This window comes from Oryzias latipes, chromosome 6, assembly GCF_053564925.1.
Source record: "Oryzias latipes strain Hd-rR chromosome 6, Olatipes_Hd-rR_3.1".
Taxonomy (NCBI): Eukaryota; Metazoa; Chordata; class Actinopteri; order Beloniformes; family Adrianichthyidae; genus Oryzias; species Oryzias latipes.
In genome coordinates, this window is record NC_136242.1 from 30,760,438 (window position 1) to 30,784,470 (window position 24,033).

The 24,033-nt window shown below is 41.0% G+C and overlaps 2 protein-coding genes across 3 annotated transcripts in view; both read left to right on the forward strand.

Annotated features, from left to right (window-relative positions):
• Positions 1 to 14,793, forward strand: part of sntb2 (syntrophin, beta 2) — a 34,214-nt gene extending 19,421 nt beyond the window's left edge. Inside the window, exons 2-7 of the mRNA XM_023956039.2 lie at positions 1,260 to 1,482; positions 2,263 to 2,473; positions 6,614 to 6,756; positions 8,829 to 9,025; positions 11,339 to 11,529; positions 12,361 to 14,793. Of these exons, the coding sequence (XP_023811807.1) occupies positions 1,260 to 1,482; positions 2,263 to 2,473; positions 6,614 to 6,756; positions 8,829 to 9,025; positions 11,339 to 11,529; positions 12,361 to 12,453 (1,058 nt within the window). The 3' untranslated portion in view covers positions 12,454 to 14,793. The remainder of the gene's footprint in view (positions 1 to 1,259; positions 1,483 to 2,262; positions 2,474 to 6,613; positions 6,757 to 8,828; positions 9,026 to 11,338; positions 11,530 to 12,360) is intronic.
• Positions 14,794 to 15,815: 1,022 nt separating this feature from the next.
• On the forward strand, positions 15,816 to 23,659 carry vps4a (vacuolar protein sorting 4 homolog A). Of its 2 annotated transcripts, XR_908924.4 has the most exons (12): positions 15,817 to 16,225; positions 17,957 to 18,068; positions 18,143 to 18,287; positions 18,364 to 18,425; positions 18,729 to 18,848; positions 19,405 to 19,561; positions 20,335 to 20,483; positions 21,230 to 21,311; positions 21,780 to 21,999; positions 22,215 to 22,355; positions 22,437 to 22,605; positions 22,699 to 23,659. XR_908924.4 is itself a non-coding variant. In XM_004069816.5 (11 exons), exons 1-11 carry the CDS (start codon positions 16,205 to 16,207, stop codon positions 22,536 to 22,538), a joined length of 1,311 nt encoding a protein of 436 aa, XP_004069864.1. In that variant the 5' UTR covers positions 15,816 to 16,204; the 3' UTR covers positions 22,539 to 23,659. The 2 variants fall into 2 exon arrangements, 1 of the variants encoding a protein (XP_004069864.1); XM_004069816.5 differs by having other exon boundaries at positions 15,816 to 16,225; positions 22,437 to 23,659.
• The last annotated feature ends 374 nt before the right edge of the window (positions 23,660 to 24,033 follow it).

The window sequence follows — 24,033 nt, forward strand, 5'->3', positions numbered from 1 at the left end:
TCGGGTCTGCAGGCGAGTCCCTGGTAGTGATGGGCGATCCGCGTTTTTAAGATTCCAACACCTTTTTTGGTAAAATGTTTAATACCGATTACTGGCCATTTCTTATGTGTTAGTTTTTTTTCTCAAGCATATTATTTGGTATCCTAAAAACAAATACTGTACCGTCAAAAATTGACCCCTCTTGTTAAAGTAAAATATGTCCAACACAAGAGGCCCTCAGCTCTCATCTGCCTGCCTAGCTGTTGGACAGGACAAGTTAAAAAAAAGAAAAGAAAAAAAAAAATTGGCCAGGTAACGACTTTAATGTGTCAAAAATCACCTACTCGTGCCGTGCTGTGTTTGTTGCTAAGGGTAACCTGCAGGCAACTCGCGGCTCCTCTGGTCAGATGGAGCAGTTCAATATGCGGCAGGTACAAAACAAAACTGCAGTGGCTCACTTAATAACCAAAAATCAAAAATGCCCTTTTATTTTCTTGTTTATCAATTAGTAATCAATACTTTAACCGTCCAGAAACATGCGTCGTAGGTTAAGCGGTTACTCTAAATTGTCCCTAGGTGTGAATGTGACTTTGCGACAGACTGGCGACCTGTCCAGGATGTCCCCTGCCTTCACCCACTAGTGGCTGGGATAGGCTCCAGCAGCCCCGTGACCCCGAAAGGGAAAAGACGGGTTTAAGAGATGAACGAAGTCGTAGAGACCAAATTCGGTGATGTACAGGTTTTTATATCTCGATACCTTGGTGTCGATACTCCCTGGAGGGCCACTTGGCAATTTGCATCTGACCCACCTTGAATACACTGATGATAGCTTCCTGTTCAGTACATCCCACTGTCAGCTAAGGGACGCTCTGGAAATTTACAATAAAGATTGACCAGATTCACGTACATTTGGTGACGGCACAGACCCTCCGGCTTGGCAATAATACAGATGAGGCCATCAATAGCTTAGTGTGTTTGGGCTCCACCGGCGGCATCAAACCATCTCACTCAAGACGAAGCTCCAGGTTTACTCTGATTCACAGACATGTGCCTCTAAACAGGACCCTGGCAGCAAGAATACATGGCTTTGATGGCAGAACTCTCAGAACCACTGAGAAAATCAATGCCCCCAGCGGGTCTCTCACAAATTCTGCTCCTGATTCATGAAGAAAATACTCAGAAAAGTCATTTTCAGTGTATTTTCTTTATATATGGCCTCCATCATCAAAAAAATGCCACAAAAACACAATTTTTATCAATGGGTCTCCTTCTCTCCGCAGTGAAGTACATTCGTGAGGTGTCTCCGCTCTTCAAGAAACCGTCGCTGGTCGCAGACCTGCCGTGGGACGGCGTCCGCCCGCAGTCGCCCAGCTACAGCGGCAGCGAGGACTCGGGCTCTCCTAAACACAGCAGCTCCTCCTCCCCGTCCAAAGACAGGAAGGTCATCAGCCTGAAGATGTGCTTCATCAGCCGGAACCTCTCCATGCCGGATTTGGAAAACAGGTCCGGCGCTGCACACACATACCTGGGCGTGTGGGAGGTTAGGTGTGGTCTTTGTGGTGGGTTTGTGGCCATTTCCTGTTCATTCCTCTGGAATGTTTGCTCTTTAGGGAGCTCTGTGCAGCGGTCTATGAACTAAAACTGATGGGTCACATTCTGTAAAACATCTGCATTAGCAGCATCTGTCATCCGTTAAATAATGAAGCAGAAAAGCCTTAGTCATAAAAAATGCAATAACCTGGAATTTGGTTCATTTGCACACAAGAGACTTTCTTCATCTTTCTATTTTAGGTTTCCTGTCTGCTTTTATACGCCTGCCCTAAAAAATCACCTTGAAAAAAATCGTCATGGTGGAAATTAACCTTTCCCAAGACTCATAAAGGAGTTGGTTGTTCTCTCCCCTATATGTTTTAATTAATTAAAAAAAGTATCCCTTTTATTGACTGTATTCAAAGTGAAAACTGTCCCTTCTTTGAGACCTGGTTATCAGGTTATCAGTACAATAAGGAATCACGGAAAAGATTAAAAATGTTGAAAATGTACTGACAAAATGCTTTAAATATGAATTTCAAAGAAAAAAGATGCTCAATTTGAGGGAAATGTGTCCAAAAATAAACAAATGAATGGACAGAAACAAACTTCATTTCAGAATATGACAGATTTACTGATGTTGAGTAGTAAAAAATGAGAGATTCTGGTCAAGCCACCAGTTTTCCTTGTGTCTCTTTTCTTAATGAGAGCTGGATTTGGTGTCAGATCTTCCTTCGTTCTGGTTGCATTCAGGCTGCTGGAGCTCCACTCCCCGGACGGCCAGCACACGGTGGTCCTGCGCTGCAAAGACGGCCCCTCTGCCAGCTCCTGGTTCACCGCCATCCACACCAACATCGCCGCGCTGCTCCCACACACCCTGGCGCACATCAACGCGTACCTGGGGGCGTCGTCTGCCGCCCCCACTCACCCCCACCTCAAACACATCGGCTGGCTGGCTGAGCAGGTACATTTCTGTGAGATGCAGTCCGTGGTGCGTTTAGGACCAGGCAATGTTTTGCACACAAGACCCAGTGATGTGGTGCGTTAAGGACCAGGTGATCTGGTGCCTTTTTAAGCATCCTGATATTTTCTTGTCATTATACATGTCGGTATTGCAAAGAATTTCTCTAAAACAGGGGTCCCCAAACTACGGCCCACAGGCTGAACCGGCCCGCCCACCTATTTGACCCCGCCCCCTGAACAATACTAGAGAGAGACCCTTTATTTATTTTGGCATCATTATTTCTTTAGGCTGGCCACATGCTCGAGACTCATGGAAGCGTGGAAAACTGAATCGTTTTGGAATTGTTTCCTCACGTCGATAAGGCTTAACCCTTGTGCTATCCTAGGCACTTTAACTTTGAGAGTTGGGTCATCTAGATCCACTAGACTGAACCTTTTTGCTTCAATGATTTGTGATCTTCACTGGTGTCCGTGGATTAGATGAAATCCTCTCCACCTTTATCCACCTTTGTCATGGTAGGGAGAACACGTCAACGTAAGGCTCGGGTCATCTGGACCCCATAGGATAGCACAAGGGTTATTCAAATTGAAATGTGAGCCAAGCTAAAAATGTGGCTACTGCAACCTCACTTTGCCCCAGTCATAAAACGTGAATGTGGACCCCCCCTCCCCATGGATAAATGACAAAAAGGTTAGGTAATTGAAACACTGATCCAGAATGCAGGTATTTAAACTAGGAAGTTGATCAGAGAGAACATACAGTGGTGTCTACTAGACTAACCTCCTAAAAAAAACTCCAAAATGGATTATGGGGAAAGAACACAACAACTTTAAGAGATTCTGCTCTTACAACTGAAGTTGAACATTTACCTAAATTTGTGCATGGACAACAGAAACTTTATTTCTGAACAACCCACAGAGATTTATTTGGTTATTATTGATTTTCTAAAATCTAAAATACTGTTGCTTAATATTTCCTGACTTTTTATTTAAAGAATTCTGTTTTTTAACTGATTTCATAAAGAGTCTCATTATATATATTTGCTGATTATTATAATTTATTTATTTATTTGGTGAATAACCCAGAGAGGATTATTTGATATCAGATTGGGTTATCAACATTTGGTTATGTGTGGCTTTCAGTTGACATTTTGGCCCCCCTGCGACTGTCACACGTTTTCTGTTTCAAACTGACCCTGGCCCCCGATCCGAGAACGGAAACGTCATGTGGCCCTCGCTGGAAAAAGTTTGGGGACCCCTGCTCTAAAGTGTGTTAACATGAAAGTAGACCTTAAAACTGCATGAAAAACACATCAAAGCTTCATTTTCTGACACTTGTTTCTGCTTTAAAACACTAAAAACAACACAGCTCCTTCCCCTGTGGCAACTCAGCATTTAGCAGCGGCAAAACCCCAAAACGATTACCGGTAGTCAGAATCTGCTGGGAAAATGTTGAACCCTTTGACGCCTGAATCTGTTTCCAGCGATGAAAGAAAAATTGTCACTTTTGTTTTTTCTTTCGAGTCCTAAATGAAGGTAAGTTTGGAGCAGTAGTGGATTGATGGATATCGAGGGGTTAAAAAGTAATTAAAGTAAAGTAAATTTTCTCTGCATGAAGGTTAGATTGGATCATTTAAAAAACCAAAGGCAGTGACCACAAAGGGAGGCTATAGAAGTGACCAAAAACAAGGAACAGAGCAAAAGTTGGGTTAATTTACTGAACAGAGGGGTGGGAGTTGTTTATTTTAGGGACTTTCTTGATTAATGTTATTCAGTTAGTTTCATTTTGCCCCTCTGTGCAAACGACAAAACTTGTTTTTTTCTCTACTTTCAGTGAAAAACATTTATTAAACTAAAATCTGCACTTTTGCCTGTTCTACCATCCTTCAGAAAGGGAAAATATTTTAAACTGCCTTAAAAATGTTTTTTTTAAACTTGATAATTTAGTTAAAATTGGCAAAACATTAACTTTTTATCTCAAGATTTAAATGGAATTCTTCACTATAATATAATGTTTGTTTAGCAACTAAAAATCAGTTCAGGATTTAAATCCGTTTCCCAATCATTTTCACCTCTGAGACAACATTGTTCCCCCATTAATTTGCAAATGTTTAAGCATTTATTCCAAAACATATATATTATTTTTTAATTTGTAATTTATTTTGAATCATGTTTTAAGCATAGGAGCCACTTTATGAAGATATATTTGAGTTCAAAGGGATAAAAAGTGTTGATTTAACAAAGAAAAGTTGAATATTAGTGGAATCCAGTCAGGCCTGTTAAATTTAAACGTGGCCTCACAGCAGAGAAGCTTTCTGTCGACTTTAAGGGTTGCAGATTCGTTTTTAGTTTCATTCTGGAGGTCTGGGTGTGTGGTTGTTGACTGGGCTCTGCTGGAAAACCCAGAAAGAAGCTTCTTGCCGCCCCCTCACCACCTTTGATGTTGTTCAGCGCTGAAGCTGCTTTATTGCGACTCAAAGAGAAACGCCAGGCGCCGACGCCTTCAGCAGAGACCCGAGGAGTTTCCGAACTTTGTCATTAGAGCTTTAACATTTCATGCAAACTCTACAATTTTTTTGATTTGATTTGAAATGGTTTATTTCAAGCAATCAAATAAGAATAATGATGAATCAAACTTAGGATAATGAGACATATTAATAAATACTGCTTGAAAGGGAGTGGAAGCGAATTTACATAATCCCACCCCAATTTAAGGGGGAATAATAATAAAAAATAGATTAATGACGTCATTTGTAGTTTGGCTCATTGCAGCTGTTTCCTTTTAGTGAAACAAGTGAAAGTGTGTTTCAATAAAGTTACTCTGGCACTGAATCAGATGAGCCATGAGCGCCAACTTCAGCATCGTCTGACTAAATACAAAATAAAAGATCACAGAAGATGAAGAAAATAACCGGTGCTTTCAAAATAAAATAATAAACGTGAATCCACCATTTAAAGAACTTTATTAGCAGCATCCTGGTATAATTAGACATCCAGTTGCTGAATATTATGATGCAATAAATCCATATTTGGAGTCGGGTTTTTGTCTGTTTATTGCAGATTTCTTTTATTTTGAAGGGGAAGGCTCTTCTTCTGTTTCCTCACTGTCTCCTTTCTTCCTAAATAAATTGACCAATTATGTTTGTTGTTTTTAACTTTGCTAGCTTGGGGCCTTCAATTTAGCGGTCGGCGAAGCCGCTTTAAGAAAGTAGCGGCGGGATTTTCAACACGTGACCGAGTGACTTGACATGCGTCAGGAATGAGTCGGATGCGGCGGAGAGAATCCAGGAGTTTTTCAAAATAAAACTTCCTTCAGAATCAGACTATAAATAAAACGGAAAACATGTAGGCGTTGTTTTTTATTCGCACGTATTAATGTGGGACCAGCACAAAAAGTGATGGAAATTCATGTTGGCCACATGTAATACGTGCAGCCAAGATGCGCATTGCCGATCATATTAGAACTGTGTCCAAGGCTGAATTTTGCTGTTGGCTGGACGTATTTAAAATTACCCTCTGAGTCCCATTATCTGTCACACACCGAGGTTATGAAAAGTGTTCTCTGCATTTGATCCATCCGCTGGAGCAGCGGTGAGCTGCAGACACGGCCGCGCTCAGGAACAGATTGGTGGTCCAACCCAAACCGCTACTGTAATCCTAAACTTAACCCTTCCTCTAAGGCAGCGCGTCCAAGAAAAAAGTTCAGCACTGGCCGCACGTTTTTAGAAAATTACAAGCGAATAGACACTTTCTTTTTTTGTTTCTTTGTTCCTCTCTGTGGACCGGCACCAACCGTCCCGTGGACCGGTAGTGGTTGGGAACCACTGTGATAGAACATGGGAACTTTAGGCGCTGCAGGACAAATGAGGTGCCATGACTTTCCAGAAGCCTAAAGAAGTTGGAATTGTTTAATGTCAGAGCGTCTTCAAGGTGCCGAGGAAGAAGCTGATCCTCTACCAGCAGGTCCCTGACATCTGTGTGTATTATTTCACCCTTAAATTCACCTTTGAAGCCGTCTTTCTACATTCAGCTCTGAAAACACAAAATGTCACAAACTGTTGTAGAAATGAGTAAATCCAAAAGTGACAGCAATAAAAAATGGATCATTGAAGAAAATTTCTCTTGCTTTGCCCCCCCGTAGGTCCAGCTGGAAGGTGGGAGGCAGCAGTACCGTCCCGTTGTCATGGCGCTGACGGAGAAGGACATCCTGCTGTTTGAATCTGTGCCGTGGAGCAGAGAGTCCTGGTCCATGCCTCTGCTGACACACCCTCTGCTCGCCACCAGGTAAGGATCTCTAGATCTCACCTGACCAGGTGGTGGAGCTGGAAGATGAGGCCAAAACATAAAACCTCAGATTTTTTTTGTCCAAATTCGATTTTTTTTTCCCTCCCTGCTTTTACTTTTATTTAACAAAAATGACAAATAATAGAATATATTTAACAAAAAAATAATTTAATTTTAACATCTCCTTTGGAAATTGGTGGTAACACAAAGTTCAAACTAAATACAAGCTGTGAAAATGTTTGCAGATCAATGCTGCAGATGTTTTGGGAGCTACGAATAGCTTAAGCATCCCATAGGGAGAAGTACTAGAACGCACTGGGCGAATACTTATATAGCGCTTTTCTACCTACAAGAACAAAGCACTTTTACAGTCACAGACCCATTCACCCAGTCACACACACATTCACACACATTCACACACTGGTGGCCGCTCCGCTGGCAAACACAGGCGCCCGCCTACCACCAGAGGCAAGGTGGGGTTCAGTGTCTTGCCCACTCACCTTAAAATCATGGGTCGACCGGCCTACCGCTGCACCACGGCCGCAACAGCCTTGAAACTGATTTTGCTGCATTTGGTTTGATGCTTCAAGTTTGAAGTCACAACCCAGAGACTTCAAACTATTATTTTAAAAAATGACGTTACGTTAAATGCAAACAGAGAGGAAGTCTCAACTTTTGTTTTTTCTAAAGACCTCCTGTATTGATTGCTAATCAATCTTTGCTCTCTGCTTTGGGGGTTTTCATGCTTTCTATAAAATGCTTGATTTTTCAATCCCAAATGAGTTGTTTCTGTTTTCTTGCTGAGAAACGCCCCCATGAGAGGAGGGGGTTCAGTCCGTCACCTGTGGTCTGAACCAAATGTAAAGTCAAATTCAAACCCGCTGAGAAAACAAAGACAGATTTACTAAAAGGGAGCAGGTATCTTCCCTCATTCTGCCTCCAGTTGATTCAGTTTTACCTGATATAACAAAAACAGCCTAAAAACATGATCACGTTTTGGATTCTTGCTGTTGACAGTAAAGACCGGCTCTTTAATGTTACAAAGACACTTCTAATAAAGTTCCATACAAAGTGCCTCTTATTATATTTATAGAATACAGGTTTTTTTCTTGCGGCGCATGCGCTAATGCTTTTTCCTCACCCTGGTGGAAGTAGCTCTTCCTCGCTTGCCGCTGTTCTCACATCTGCTTTTTCCCAAACAACGGAAGCGCAAGACAGCAGAGAGCTGGGAAAATAAAACCTCGATTTTCCAAAAAACAACACATTCAATTAATCGATTTAATCGCCCAGCACTGCCAAGTGGCTTTCTGTCTGTTCAGTCTCTGGTTTCTGTCACTTACAACCTGCGATAACCAAAAAGAAGGACTACAGATGTTTTAGGGACTCCTTGCTACACACTTTATACTCTCCTCTTGGACAGACACAAACATTTTCACACTTTTCTCTCCTTTTTAAACTCTCAAAGCTGATAGAAGAAGAAGAAGAAGTCTACTACTATGGAATGAAAACAAAGACCCCGCAGTGGAACATTTATTCAAATTTGGCAAACTCTACACATTCCATTCAGGAGGTACGGCACAGAGGAGACTAAGTGACAAGGTCAACAGCCAATCAGAATGCAGAACATAATCCTATGTAAAAAAAAACAAAAAAAACATGCAAATTTACACTATAAAAAATCTGGGGAAACAGCAAGACTGCAGAAGGTGGAGCACATTCTAGTGAGGGAACACTGTGTATGAGAAGTCCATGTGAACCTTTCTTATTTCCAATAATCTGCATTTACTGCACAGATTATCACAAGAAAAGCTTTATGTTAATAATATTTTAGCAGTTATATAAATGAAAATGATATAGTTGTGATTTATGTCTACAAAACTTCTCTAATATTAAAAAAGTGGATACAAATTTAGTCTAAAGCGGTCTTCTTAACGCAGAAAGAAGCCTCTTGGTTTGTAAATGTGGCAGCGTGGAGTCAGATCGTGTCTCAAGGAACGATGCTCCATGTTTTTACGCAACCCCTTCAATCCGGTACCTGGCTTCAGGGCGAACCTCCATCCGTGTCTCCTCAGACTGGTCCACTCCGGCAGCTCCGGGGGTTCTCCCTCCCAGGGGTCGGACATGGTGTTTGCCACTCGGACCGGCACCAGTCGAGGCATCGAGTCACACGTCTTCCGCGTGGAAACTCACTGGGACCTTTCCTCCTGGACGCGAGCTCTGGTGCAGGGTGTCCACACGGCTGCAGAGATCATCCAGGAGGTCTCCATTGGTGAGTCTGCAGGTTGAAAGAGACCTGAGTAATCGGATTACTTTTGCATAAAATGTGAATTCAGTGCTCCTCTGTAATGGACACGTTTAAAATCAAAAGATCACATTATGAGGATTTGACTTCCCTCTAAATAGACAAAGTATAGTTCAACTTTAAAGCCTGGAAGATCAATAATGAAGAAAAGGATAAAAGACTCAAGAGAGTGTTTGTGGAACCGCCAGCAGGTTCTGCAGATGCTACAAACACAGGAGCATCTGCAGAACCTGCTGGCGGTTCCACAAACACTCTACAGCTACAGAGCAGCTGATTCAGTTCAGTTTTAGGTCTATAGCCCAAATATTACAACACAGTTGTCTCAACGGGCTTCACTAATTGTACAAAACCTAAAATCAGTCATAAAGTGCAATAGCTGATTACTAAACAGACTCAACGAAACTGGGCATCCCTGCCCTTAGATACTCCTCCGATTAGGTAGAACTCTACAAAAACAGATTCCAGGAAAAAAAAAATGTCCACATGAAGCAGGGATCCTCTCCCAGAACCGTGTGTTTCATTTCTAAGCTGTGGAGCAAACTGTGTCAGATTCAGATCAGTGAGGTGCCGGTTTCAGCCCCGGAGGAGCTGACGGCGTTTGAAAGGACACCACCCACCTCTGCGAAGCTCTGAATTTATGTTATGAAAAGGCTTTTCTGACAGGATAACAGAAAGTTTTCCTGTTAGAAAACTTGGAAAGCATTTAAATAGGAACACAGATTTAGTTTTCTTAAATTGTTGTTTTTATGTTAAGTTTCACTAAACGTCTTTTTGCTATCAGGCTTATTTTCAGAAGTGGTTTAAATTGAAAGCTTTGTTATAGTTGGTGCATAAGAAGTAGTTGTATTTTTTTTTTAAAGACACGGACCGATGAGTTCACTGAGAAAATAATGACAAAGAATCAGGTTCTTGACGTGCAGGGCTAATGGTACGCATGGCTCCTGACATGACTTATTCTAAATTTTGATGCAAATGTTTGTACTTTTACTGCAAATGAATATTGGCCCCACATATTTGGTTACCTGCCATCTTACTGATGATCGGTATCGGCCCAAAAAACACAAAAGAACCTATTTGCAAACATGTCACCTTTGTAAATGACACAGACATGCGTGCTGTGTCAGGAACCACCTGACATGCCCGGTGGCCCCTGTGCACATGTGCTGTTGTTGCTGTGTGCACATCAGCAGCGGTGTGGTTTAACACAGGATGTGGTTTTACATTTGCCCATGACATCATCAGCTTTACCAACAAATATTACAATGCTCTAGTTTTTTCTGGGGTACAAATTTGACAAACTAATCCAGCAGACAATAAAAAAAAAAAGCTTTTTCCTGTAAACATGCAGGTTTTTTTGTGAGGTGAGGTGTGTACAGCAGCAGGAAGCTGCAGAAATCAGTTGTAGCTGTAAAAGCAGCTGCAGAAAGGAGCTACTGAGAGCAGCTGCGGAGAGCTGCATGAAGCAGCTGCAGAGAGCAGCTTCTCTGTGCAGCCACTCTCTGCAGCTGCGGGGAGAAGCTGCAGAGAGCGGCTGCTCTAGGCAGCTGCTCCATGCAGCTCTCTGCAGCCACCTAGAGCAGCTTCTCTGTGCATCTGTTCTCTGCAGCTGCATGGAGCAGCTGCAGAGAGCAGCTTCTCTCTGCAGCTGCGGGGAGAAGCTGCAGAGAGCGGCTGCTCTAGGCAGCTGCTCTCTGCAGCTGCAGGGAGAAGCTGCAGAGAAACGCTGCATGGAGAAGCTGCTTTCTGCAGCTGCACGGAGAAGCTGCTTTCTGCAGCTGCATGGAGAAGCTGCTTTCTGCAGCTGCACGGAGAAGCTGCTTTCTGCAGCTGAAGAGACACACCGAGCCATTGGCCGCCCCGCAGGAACCCAGTAGTTCAGAAAAGCTCGGTCCTCTCAATCCAACACATGGAAATACTTAAAGATCAAATTACCTCACAGGGAGCTGCATCAGGGCAACTGGCTTTTTTGAAAGAGTCGCCGCTGGCTTTAAACAACAGAACAAACTTGTTGTTGTTTTTTTTGCAATAAATAAACTTTTAGCAAAATTTAAAATATTTTTAATTTCAAAGGTTTTCAACACTTTAGTCAATAACCTTTTTTTAATGTTTTATCGAGTTCTTCACCTGACTATAAATTGCCGTTTTTCCCGTTGACATTTATTTGCTCCATTTTTTGTGGTTTTCTTTTGAACTGCTTCACTTTTCTGAATGTATCCTAAAAGCTTGAGGTGAGGAAAGGCGTGGTCGTTCCCACCTTGACCTGTTGCTGTTTTCTGCCAGGCTGCACGCTGAACAGGCAGGACGTTCGACTGACGCTGCACTTCGAGATGGGCTTCACCGTGACGAGGGAGCCGGCCGACCCCCCGGGGGGTGCGGTGCTCTACAGATATCCCTATGAGAAGCTCAAAATGTCCGCCGACGATGGAATACGGAACCTTTATCTTGACTTTGGAGGTCCGGAGGGAGAAATGGTTTGTTTGCGAGAGTCTTTTATTTTTCCAACAAGTGTGAGAAACAGAAAAAGACTTTTTTTGTCTGCGACTCTGCAGCAAAATAGTTTATAGAGTTACAAAAACATAATAGTATGACTAAAAAGGTTCAAAATATGTCCCTTTTGCTTTTCAAATCAGCACAGATCAAAATGAAATAAAAGATTTGACGACAGGATCAGGTACAAAATAGAATCTGCTTTTGATTTTGATGGAACCTCTTGATGTGGTTCCAAAACATTGACCTCCCCCCTGGTGTTGACAATCACTACTTCCTGGGTCATCTGGCTCCAGCATGGCGACGTCCAGATTGCCAAAAAATGGCGACTGAATTGACATTATTTGTTTGGAGCCAGAGGTAAACCATTTTATCTGGGTGACGTCTCCCTGACTCAGTCCAGTTCTACAGTCAATGGTCTAAATGTGACTGGGAGTTGCCTTGTGGGTAATGTAGTCTTATCTGAATGATCACGTCAGAGATATTTGAATATTTAGATTCACTCTACAAAGTGTTTGAGTCTCACTCTGCAGCACAGAGTGTTTGTCACCTAAACTCTACAGGAATTTTGTTGAAGTTTGTAGAAACTCTTCATACATGACGGTGAAAATGCTCCTTCTTTGTCAAACCGTTTGGATAAAGCAGATCCGTCTGTCATCATCTCCAACAGGAGGTTTTGCTGTTCTGACTTTTCCTGTCAAGTTGAGTTGTGTTGCAGCTTTTTCTAACGATGGAAGTTTTGTTCATCTGTCAGTTTTTAATCGATAAATGTTAAATGTGTTGATATTTGTTCCTCTGCTGCCTCCACCCCTCAGGTGTTCGACCTCCACTCGGGTCCAAAGCCGGTGGTGTTTGTCCTCCACTCCTTCCTGTCGGCTAAGCTGACCCGCATGGGCCTCCTGACGTGAACCAGCAGCCATCAGCGCAAACAAACGCATTTCTCTCCCTCCTCTCCTTCAATCGGATCCCCCACCCCCACCGCAGCTGAAGTTGGGCCTTAGGCGGCGCTGCAGGGAACCCGCAGAAATGTGCCTTCCGGCTTCCCCTCCCTGCACTCTGAGGCCAGATTCAAGCAAAGCGCACTTAGTTTGAAAACACCCGATTTAACCTCCATTAATCTGTGAACACTATAAGGTGTCGGCTGTGATAGAGATGAGCAGAAGCAGCGATGCTCTTTAGACGCTGCTTCACAGCTGAGCGCCGTTTTTCTCTGCCTATCATTCCGGAAAAGCCTTCGTACATCGGGATGCAGTTACCTGAGCGGAGCGAGTGGGCGGGACTTCGCAGGCTTGATGGCCCCTCTTCCCAAACCTCCGTTAGAATCAGGATCACCGACAGTGCCTTCAGAGATGTAGTGAAAACACTTTTTTTTAACGCCACCCAATAAGACGATTCACGCTTCCTGATGATGTCACAGCACCGTGTTACCTGCATTTTTTTTGTCTCCTCCATCCCAAAGACGGATGTTTTCATGGGCTTCATCCAACAAAGCCCACGAGGCGTTTTTAAAAGTTCCCTAGAACTAAATATACCCGTATATTTATACTGTAATTCAAACATTTTACACAGAAACAAGTACAGTATCAACAAAAAGACCATTTGAGAGGATATTTTTGAAGCTTTCAGCCTCATTTGACTGTTTTATAGCGTAAGGAAGATGAACAAAAATGTTTTTGAAGAGTTTAAATAATACAAAATAATCCAAACTTTCTCAGCGTTTTCTCAGCTTTGACCACCTTACTGTTACTTCTATATCCTCCCAATTTAAAATCATTTTTCTAATGATTTTAAAGGGTTGAGCAAAGATTAAATCATTTAAAAAAACAAAACATTTTAACACTAAATTAAGCCAAACTAAGAACTTTTTGCCACTTTTGGCTTCTTCTTCTTTTCATGGTTTGATGCTCTTCAGATGTTTTTATTGTCTATCATTTTAAAGCTTCCAGGTCAGAAACAGTTTAAAAAACACAAACAAAATAAATATATAATACTTCTGACATATAAACAACTTTTCTTAGTTTGTTTTCACAGAGTTCAAATAAAACTTTCTCAGTATTTTCTCAGTGAACTCATCAGTTTTAAGGTAACTTCTGGGCTGCATAGCTTCTTTTCAGATCCCGTTACGGTTACTTCCATCTCCTACAGATTACTTGTTATATTTCTCATTTTTCTAGTCTTGTAAAATGATTCCAGCAATAATTATGCCAACAAAGAAAACTCTGATTTTAAGATTTTAACTCAAGTCTTTCTCACTTTTGTCTTCTTTTTTTGTATTAATGCTCTCTAATGTTTTCCGATGGTCAATAATTTCAAAGCCTCCAGATCAGGAACAGTGTAAAAAATAAATAAATATAAAACATTAATGAGAAAAAACAGTTTTATTTTTTATTTTTAGTTGTTTTCAAAGTAAGAATTTCGTTATTTTATTGATAAAAGCTCCACTTCTGTTAATCTGAAATCCTTCATTTTAAAACTATTCATATCAAACTAAACTAAAAGTTAAGAAATTATATTTGCTGCTTAGATACTAAACCATTCATAATTTTTAGTGTTTTTAACTTAAAGCAAAACTATTCAACTAAGTCAGCTCCTGTATGACGGTAAATCATGTGAAAAGCTGTGGAAAATGCTTTAAAATCATCAGGTTCTCAGATTTTTGAAGTACTTTTTTAAACATTTTACTTCTATTTACTTCCTGTTTAGTTCATCTAGTAATTGCGTTCCATGGCTGTAATGCTCATGAAGTCGTCTTTTTTTTCCTGCTGGTCTCGTGTTCTGCAGGAAAACCAGGTGACCTCCTGTGCTCAAATAAGGATCTCTGTTCTTCTCCTCCAGTCTGTGACGCTTTCCAAACTTCTGACCCTTCAGACCAACTTGTAGAAAATCCCACTTGAATAGAGAAGGTTTTTCAGCAGAACATTGATGACACGTCGGTCGTGTTTCGCCATCCTGTCGTCACAAAGCGACTAACCTCTCAGACCGCTGAATGTTCTCGCTGGCTCTCCTCCGACTGTCTCCTGTCTATGCAAAGCCTCGCTTCCAGAAGGGTTTTTTTTTTAACCAAAGGTATTACTTGTGGCAGCTTGCGTCCTACACAATCATAAATGAAGCGTTACATGAGGATAAAGTGCTGCTGCAGCAACTTATATGCAAAGTATTGTAGACGTCTTTCCAGTATACAATGTATAATGATAATGTAGTTATTTCAAATGTAAATAACACCAATAAAACCTTTATAAATTCTATAATCTGATGTTTCTTTTTCTTTTGTGTGAAAAACCACATCCTAGTTAGATTTTTTAGTTTTTATTTGTTTTTACTCTACTTGTGTGAGAGAATTTTTTTAATCTAAATGTATCTATTTTTAACTTCTTAAGTCTGAAAATAAACACAAGTTAATAGTTGTACAAATATCAAAAAAATTGACTCTTTTAGGTTGTAATTAAATGACTTTGGGTGATTCTGTGTTAAGTAAATAAACTTGGTTTCATCTGTTTAAATCGGGTTATTTATAATAGCTATGCAATTTATTTTCTCAAGATTTTTTTGGTTTTTTTAATTTCTCTGAAGCTTAGACAAAATATTGTTAATGAATCAGGTCTATCATTAATTTGAGCCATTTCTTTCCTCTGACCAGCTGAGCCATGTAAACTCTGTAATCGCCTCATTTCTTAACTTGTTTTTTACAAGTACTAGTTTAATATTTTTACATTTATATGTAATTATCTTTACCGTCTAGTGCATAACTGAGCAAAGTGGAAAAAAACTAACCCTGAAGAAACCACAAAGTCAGATTTGGCCTGGGTTTGTTCTTTTTTATTTTTTTTCTCTTTAATTTCTAATTGTATTTTTATTTTACTGGCTGTTGTTAATTGATCCAATCAAAAAGGGAAAAACAAACAAAACATGTCATGATTTACTTTCAAAAAATATCAAATTTTTCCCACCAGCAAATGTGAAATCCTAAGAACTTCTCAAGTTCTTGCCATTTGAGCATGTTTGATTTGTGTTCTAACACTTATTTATTACTATTTCTTTACAGCCATCCAATTCACAGCTGGAGTTCTCTCAAGACTATACAAAAAAAGATTTAAGTTGGGGGGGAAAAGTAATAATTGAAGATTGCTGTAGTTCATTTAAAGTCCAGATTGTTTCTAAAAGAAATTAACTATGTGCATACTATTTTAAATGTGTGTATTGACAAAGTTCGCCGCTTGGTGGCAGTAGCGGTTCATCGTTGACTATATTTCTGACGTCAATACTGTGTGGCCACACAACCGGATGTTGGTTACTTTCCTTTTCAAATTAAATTTCACAATTGTTGTCATTATATTTTCTGTTGTTTAAAGTAAAAAAAAACAACATATTTTTGTTATATACTATTTTTTTACTGTGATGGACAGAATTTACAGCTCTTAATCCCGCCGTTTTCAGCTCAATTTTGAAAACAAAATAACGGACGTCTCTTGCGCATGTGCTAGCTTGACGGAAGTTGCGGTGTTGATGTGGTTTTGTTTGGTGAAGCTGTCGCATTTGTTTCTCCATTTGTCATGTCATTAGCTACACGTTTCCTCCTAAAATAGCCCCGCGGGCGGTTTCGCTTCTCCACCTTTGGGGAGGGTCACAGGAAAGACATTTGGGCGGAGAACAGAAGATGAAATGACAACGTCAACATTACAGGTAGGCTACTGCTCGCTAGCTAAACGCCAGCAGCTAGCCACAACTGACCCGAAAAAAAAATCGGTTTTAATGTTTTAAAGTTATATTTACTTTAATGCTAACTTTTCTTTTTGTGCTAAATAAAACACTTTGCAATGGGGCAAACGTATTCACGAAACACCTATGAGTGTTTTAGAATTGTCTGATCATGCGTATGTTCTAGCTGAACCTGATATGAATTATTAGTGGTTTTCTTTTTTTACACATTTCTTAATTTAATCTATGAAAATATAATTTCATGTAGAAATGAGAACAGTTGAACGTGGTTACTGAAAATATGTGAATGAACTGCATTCCATTATGAAGACTGAATTGTTTGCTGTCAACGTTCTAGCAAAATTCCCAACAAAGTTAAATACTATCAAATATTTCAAAATTATGTAAATATAAACATGATTTAACTGCAAAATTTGATTAAAAAAGTTAAAGACAATTGACTTCTAAATGCAGCATTAGTTAACACGTTTTAATACTGATGTTGACATTTTTGTAATAGTGACTATAAAGTTTAGGAGAAAGGTCATAAGACATTATAAAATACTTTACTCTAAAATTGGAACTAAATTAAGTAGCAATCAATTCAGACTTTTTTTTTTAAACCCAAAGTACAAGAAAATTTGGTTGTATCATAACCTAAACTGGACAATATTGTATTTTTAAATGATTTTATTGTGTAGTTTCAATGAGAGTAAGATTTTTTTAATATAATAAAAATAAGAGAAATGAGTAAAACTAAGGCCACAATCAAAAGTCCCCTGAAGGAACTGAATTTGACCTAAATGCCTAAAAATCTTCTGAAGATTTATGGAGCAGAAATGTACAGGATAAAAACAAAGTTCAGCTTTCACCCAAATATTGGCCTTTTGTCCAGAATCATGTAGCTGTTGGTCTGGAGTTTTGCTCCGTTTGCATTTTTCCATGGTTTCTGTCTTTGTTGCTGCAAATATTCAATAATAATCACCTGCAAGCCTCGTAATCAGCGGTAGAAAATTATCTAAACTTGCACTTTTTCTCAGAAAGGTTAATATCATGCATAGCTGCGTAAAGATGTGAATTATTACTGCTTTTTTGATGGCTGGAGGTTTATTTTTAACGTTTTTTGAAAACTATTTCCTGAACTCTGTGTTATTCATAGGCTAAAGTCAGACGCACAGATCATGTTATTTCCGTTTTAATTTGTTTAACCCAAAAACAAAATGTCTTTATTTCCTTTAGTTGTTATGTAACCCCATACAGATCCCAACTGTTTATAGTCTCTCAACATTGGTTACCTGTTGATTTCAAGATTTTTTTTAATTTCTGTGGTTTTATGCAAACCTGTCCACACTAAACCCACTAGAACTTCATGATTACAGAAATCTATTGGACGGGTCCAGATCCAGAAATAAAAAGAAGGATTTCAGTCTTCAAACTCATGTACCGACACTATGAAATAACTTCACATAAAAATGAAACATTTCACTTTTATTACTTTCAGGTTTATTTTTAATTCATTTTTTATGATGTTATTGAAAGTCTTTCTGGTTTATTTTTTATTTTTTTCGTCTGCAGCCACGTATGTGCTATAAAAACGTTATTGAACATGACGTACATGAAGGTTTTTAGTTTGTAAAAAACTGCTGTTGTCTTTTAGTTGCTTCTCCAGCAATGTGTGTGTTTGTAATTTGTCCTTTCACTTTGCATGTCCTTCAGAAAGCCATCGATCTTGTCACCAAAGCCACAGAGGAAGACAAGGCAAAGAACTACGAGGAGGCCCTGCGCTTGTACCAGCATGCAGTGGAATATTTCCTGCATGCCATCAAATGTAAGGATTTTGTGTAGCGGTGCTGCGGAGCGCGGCGCCACCTTTCTAACCGGATTTTTCCATTTGCGGCTCAGATGAGGCCCACAGTGACAAAGCAAAGGAGAGCATTCGAGCGAAGTGCATGCAGTACCTGGACAGAGCGGAGAAACTTAAGGACTACCTGAAGAACAAAGACAAACAAGGAAAGAAGCCCTTCAAGGAGGCACAGAGCAATGACAAGTAGGCCGTCACCGACTTCTGATGTTCTCATAAAGAAGTCCAGCTGTGCTTGAACGTTTCTGTCTTTGTGTTAAAGGAACGACAGCGACTGTGAGGGCGAAAACCCAGAGAAGAAGAAACTGCAGGAGCAGCTTATGGGTCAGTCTCTGGTATCTTAAAATAAGATTTCTCACATAAATAAATAAAAAAGTTTACAAAAGTATGTTTCTGGTTGTGAAAGGATAGTAGCATTATTTATAGATCTGCGCATTTACACACATTTTTATGTTTTCCCTCAATGAGCATGTGTGCCTCCGCCTCCCTCTGAATACAGACTGATTTAACAAATAAAAGTTCCTGAAGAAAGGATTAGTTGTTATGACTATTCATAATTGTGTTGCTGTAAATCTGCATGTCGCCTGCGCTCCTGCAGCGGTGTCACCTCCCTCGTCTTCTGTTTAGGCGCCATTGTTATGGAGAAGCCCAACGTCCGATGGAACGACGTCGCTGGACTGGAGGGAGCAAAGGAGGCGTTGAAGGAGGCTGTCATCTTGCCCATTAAATTTCCTCACCTTTTCACAGGTGACTCAGTCGGTACCGAATAAAAACGCAGATTTCAGGGCTTCATTTCAGACGCGTTGGTCACCTGTATTCTATTCCGTTTCCCTGCACCATCCTAGCCAATTATTTTAGCTTTCCAGAAATTGTGGGCGGGCTCATATAGGAATGGGCGGAGCTTCAGTCAAAGTCGTCACAATATATTTGACTTCCCAGCAAGACTATTCAAATTCAGCGACCTGATGGATAAGAGGGGTGTCTTCAATGCTCTGGAAAAAAGATGGTTGCCATGACGACGAGAGGCAAGACACGTGTGTGAGAACAAGGAGACGCAGACTGTCAGAAATAATTAAATAAAGCATCTTGGGCACATTCAAGCGCTCACCCTTCACCGTGTTATGCTGCGATCTTTTTTTTTCTTTGTGAGCCACCGTTCAGGCACTGGAACTGTTTCAGAAGTAGTAGTTCGCTATAGATACCCATCCTTAGATATGATCTAATAAATATTGGATACACAGAGGATTGTGTGGAGCTATTTGATGATTGGCATGAATAATATCCGTCTTTGTTTTGCCATCAGGCAAGCGGACTCCATGGAGGGGCATCCTGTTGTTTGGACCGCCGGGAACGGGGAAGTCCTACCTGGCCAAAGCTGTGGCCACCGAGGCAAACAACTCCACCTTCTTCTCCGTGTCCTCCTCAGACCTCATGTCCAAGTGGCTGGGAGAGAGTGAGAAGTAAGTTTGCAGCTGCAGCTTCATCAGAACTGTTGATGGTGAACCGGCAAACATGGATGTCAGTCTGTTTTCCATGTGTGGATCCAAACGTCATCTAATAAAATGAAGGAAAACAATTCCATAAATTAAAAATGTCTGATAAATTCAGCTTTCTACTAAAATATGAAGCCTTTTTGTCTGAAACAGGACTAAAAAGTAGTTTTTTCAAATTCATAAATGCATCATAGAGTTTTTTTTTTAATGACAGAGCAGTTCTCAGCTACGAATATGATCAAAGAGTTTTTTACATCAATGCACCTCTGATGATGGATCCTCTTATTTGAGGATCTGATTTGAGGATCTGATGATGGATCCTCTTATTTGAGGATCTGATTTGAGGATCTGATGATGGATCCTCTTATTTGAGGATCTGATTTGAGGATCTGATTATGGATCCTCTTATTTGAGGATCTGATTTGAGGATCTGATTATGGATCCTCTTATTTGAGGATCTGATTTGAGGATCTGATGATGGATCCTCTTATTTGAGGATCTGATTTGAGGATCTGATTATGGATCCTCTTATTTGAGGATCTGATTATGGATCCTCTTATTTGAGGATCTGATTTGAGGATCTGATTATGGATCCTCTTATTTGAGGATCTGATTTGAGGATCTGATTATGGATCCTCTTATTTGAGGATCTGATTTGAGGATCTGATGATGGATCCTCTTATTTGAGGATCTGATTTGAGGATCTGATGATGGATCCTCTTATTTGTCCTTCTTCTCAGGTTGGTGAAAAACCTGTTTGACTTGGCCCGACAGCACAAACCCTCCATCATCTTCATCGATGAGGTGGACTCGCTGTGCGGCTCCAGGAACGAGAACGAGGGCGAGGCTGTTCGCCGCATCAAGACCGAGCTCCTGGTTCAGATGCAAGGTGGGTCGAACGGGGGACAAACCACCGTGGCATCACTTTCTTCCTGGAATTATCGTCAAATCACTGTGAGCAAAGCAGAATTGAACTTTACTGCAAAGACGTTGCAGCATTTAGTTTTTAGAAAGAAAATATTCTAGATGGACAATCAGAATATTTTTGGGTTCTAGAGAACATCTGTAACAGAAAAATGGCCATAAAATGTACGGTTTAATAAAGAACCATAAATGGACAGAAACGTTTAGTTGTTTTTGGATTATTCTGGGTGGCTGTGGATCCTTAAAAACTCTCAAATTTAATTTAACTAAAACAAAAAGGCATTCAAGACCCACTCCAATCCTCTTTGGATCAATTTCAAGTTGTTCCCAGTGGTCTTTTAATTATGATCATGCTGTTGTTAGCCTAAATCCAAATATATATATATATATGTCGTTTTTTTAGGACATAGCTTCTGCAGAACAGCAAGAATTTATTAAGAAATACTCAGAAATCAATTTTCTAGCTTATATCCCTCCATCCAAGTTGAAACAGCAAAAACACAATTTTCATCTGATTGGGTTTATTTATTTATCTGAATTCTGGTGGATGTGCCGAGTCAAAAGATGGGGAAGTGCTTGTAAATTATTTAATCCCATCTTTGTTTACATTTGATTGCACACACGCTCTTAAATTACATTTGAAGTATCCTTAAAAAGGTACTTAAATTGAACTTTTGTAAATCATTTGATTTGAACTTTTTTTGTATTTAGGTGTGGGTAACAACAACGATGGTGTTTTGGTGCTCGGTGCCACCAACATTCCATGGGTGCTCGATGCTGCCATCCGCAGGAGGTCAGCAGCTTCATCCCAACTCCTGTCTGTCTGTCTCTGTCTGTGTCTCTCTCTCACTGGAGAGCATCTTTAAATTAATGTGAGACCTGCTGGTTTGAATGAAAATGTAACATTTGGTTTAATGGATGTTTACATAATGAGTAAAAAAAAACGGATCCATCAGTATAACAAGAACTGATTTATTAGAAAGATCTCAAAGACTTTGCTGCAGTTTGTCACTGTCAAAAGTTTTCATTTTCACATCAGTTCTAATAAAAAATGAGTGACGTTGGTGTGTTTCTAATAAAGTAGACAGACGTCTTCCCCGTTGATCGTTTTAGTATTTGATCTAACAAATCTATGCAGCACATTTCCTTTTCTCATGTTAGATAACAACTGAAAGGAAGTGTGGTTTAAATAAAGTTTTCTTTGTTTATGCTGAACCGTGTGAAGATCCGCAGCCTGAACGAAGCTTCTCTGTCGTGTCAGATTTGAGAAGAGGATCTACATCCCTCTGCCGGAGGAGCCGGCCAGAGTGCAGATGTTTCGGATCCACCTGGGAAACACGCCGCACAACCTCAGCGAGGCCGACCTGCGGCAGCTCGCCCACAAAACCGAGGGCTACTCCGGCGCCGACATCAGCATCATCGTCCGGGACGCATTCATGCAGCCGGTTCGGAAGGTCCAGTCCGCGACCCACTTCAAAAAGGTGAGGGAGGGGGACCCGGCTGCAGAGGATTTGGCGCCTGAATACCCGATAATCGTTATACAATCCAATTATATAACTTACCCAAAAATGTTCAGAATTATAGAAAAAGAACGTAACTGTTAGGGTCGCCAGTTAAAATAAAGTTTTTTTTTCAAGCGATGTGGGGATACTTCTGGTTCTGATCGAGGGTTAAACCTCAAGATTTTCTCCTGCAGGTTCGAGGTCCATCCAGAAGCAACAACCAGGTGATGGTGGACGACCTCCTGACCCCGTGCTCGCCAGGTGACCCTGACGCCATGGAGATGACCTGGATGGACGTGCCTAGTGATAAGCTGCTGGAGCCCATAGTCTGCATGGTGAGCAATCGCACACGCCTGAAAGCGCTCAGACACGTTCAAGAACTCTGTTAACGGTTTGCGTCTCCGGGTTCCCCACAGTCCGACATGCTGCGCTCGCTGTCCACCACCCGCCCCACCGTCAACACTGAAGACCTGTTCAAGGTCAAGAAGTTCTCAGAGGACTTTGGGATGGAAGGCTGACGGGCCCGCCCCCACGTGTGCTCCCAGCAACGCCACTCCCATCCTCCTCCCCCCTTTTCACCGCTGTGTAGGCTTCCATCGATGGTCTCCTGCCTGTGACGGGTCCCAACGAGAGACGGGCGTGTTCTGTCTGTGACCTCTGCTCTTTCTGACTCCTCAGAGGACATTCCTGCTGGGATCCAAGTCATTTGGTGGTCGTGACAGGAGATCCCACGTCTTTTGCTCCACATCCAGACCGCGTTCTGCTCCACCATCTCCACTACATGAACTCTTGGGTTGTCCCCGGGGAAAAGCTTAACCGCCTCTCCGAGCCGACAGCCCATCTGACGGAAGGACTTGACGGTTCGTGGCCATCTTGCACTTTGTTTTTGAATCCCAGTGAAGGACAGTTTGAAGAAGGTGGCTCCAGCCGGGCATGCGAGTGTGTCAACGCACAACGTGTTTTTATTAAAACGTGTGTCGTAGTGCCGGTGAATGTAAGGAGTCCCCCGCTTTATTTAATATTAATTTCAGTGTTTGGATCTCTGGTTCTGAGAGTATCTGATAAAGTAGTAAAACCCGAGAAGTACTCGACTGATCCTTCACAAAGTGGAACCGCAGTTTCCAAAACGGAGTCAACGCCTCCATTACGACCTCAAAAATTTCAATTATGATCTGTTCACTTTGTTTCTATTGAAGCAAAGTATGTTCGGGTAATGAAGGATTTAAAAATGTGAATAATTCAAATGCGTTTATTTGTTGCACCAGGATGAAGCTTTAAAGGAGAGTCAGTCCAGCATTTCGGTTTCGTCCAGCGTCACAACATTTAATCTGCATTTCACAGACAAGCAGGTTGGCGTGTGCTGGAGCGTCGAGAAGAGGCGTTTTTCTGTTTTAGTTCAGGAAATGTTCGTTAATGTCCACAGAGTCCCAGGAGCTGCAGGCTGCATGTTCTCCACCAAATCTGGGATTGCTCGACGCTTTGTTTACAGACTCGGTGCTGCATTAAGTACAGCTGTGTGTGTGTGTGTGTGTGTGTGAGGTTGTTGAACGCCCCTCTGTGAGGACCCAACATGCCACTGGCCATGTAACCATGACTACTGATTTAACCCGACTGAATAAAAACTGACATTTCAAATGAAGTTGTTAACCGAGACCGTTTTGCTGTTGTCTACTAGATCAAAATCCCACATACAACCGGCGTTGTGCCCTTGAGCAAACCTTGTAACCCTTGTGCTATCCTCGGCACTTTAACGTTGTTAGTTGGGTCATTTAGACCCACTAGACAGTGCGCTGAACCTTTTTTCTTCAATGATTTGTGATCTTCACTGGTGTCCGTGGATTACATGAAATCTTTCCACCTTTATCCACCTTTGTCATTGTAGGAATAACACGTCAAAGTAAGGGTGGGGTCATCTAAGATAGCACAAGGGTTAAAAGAAAATCCGCCAGAAGAAAAAAGAAAAAGTTCTAATCCCTAAAACATGTTTTCTCAAACTAAGATTATTGAAATACT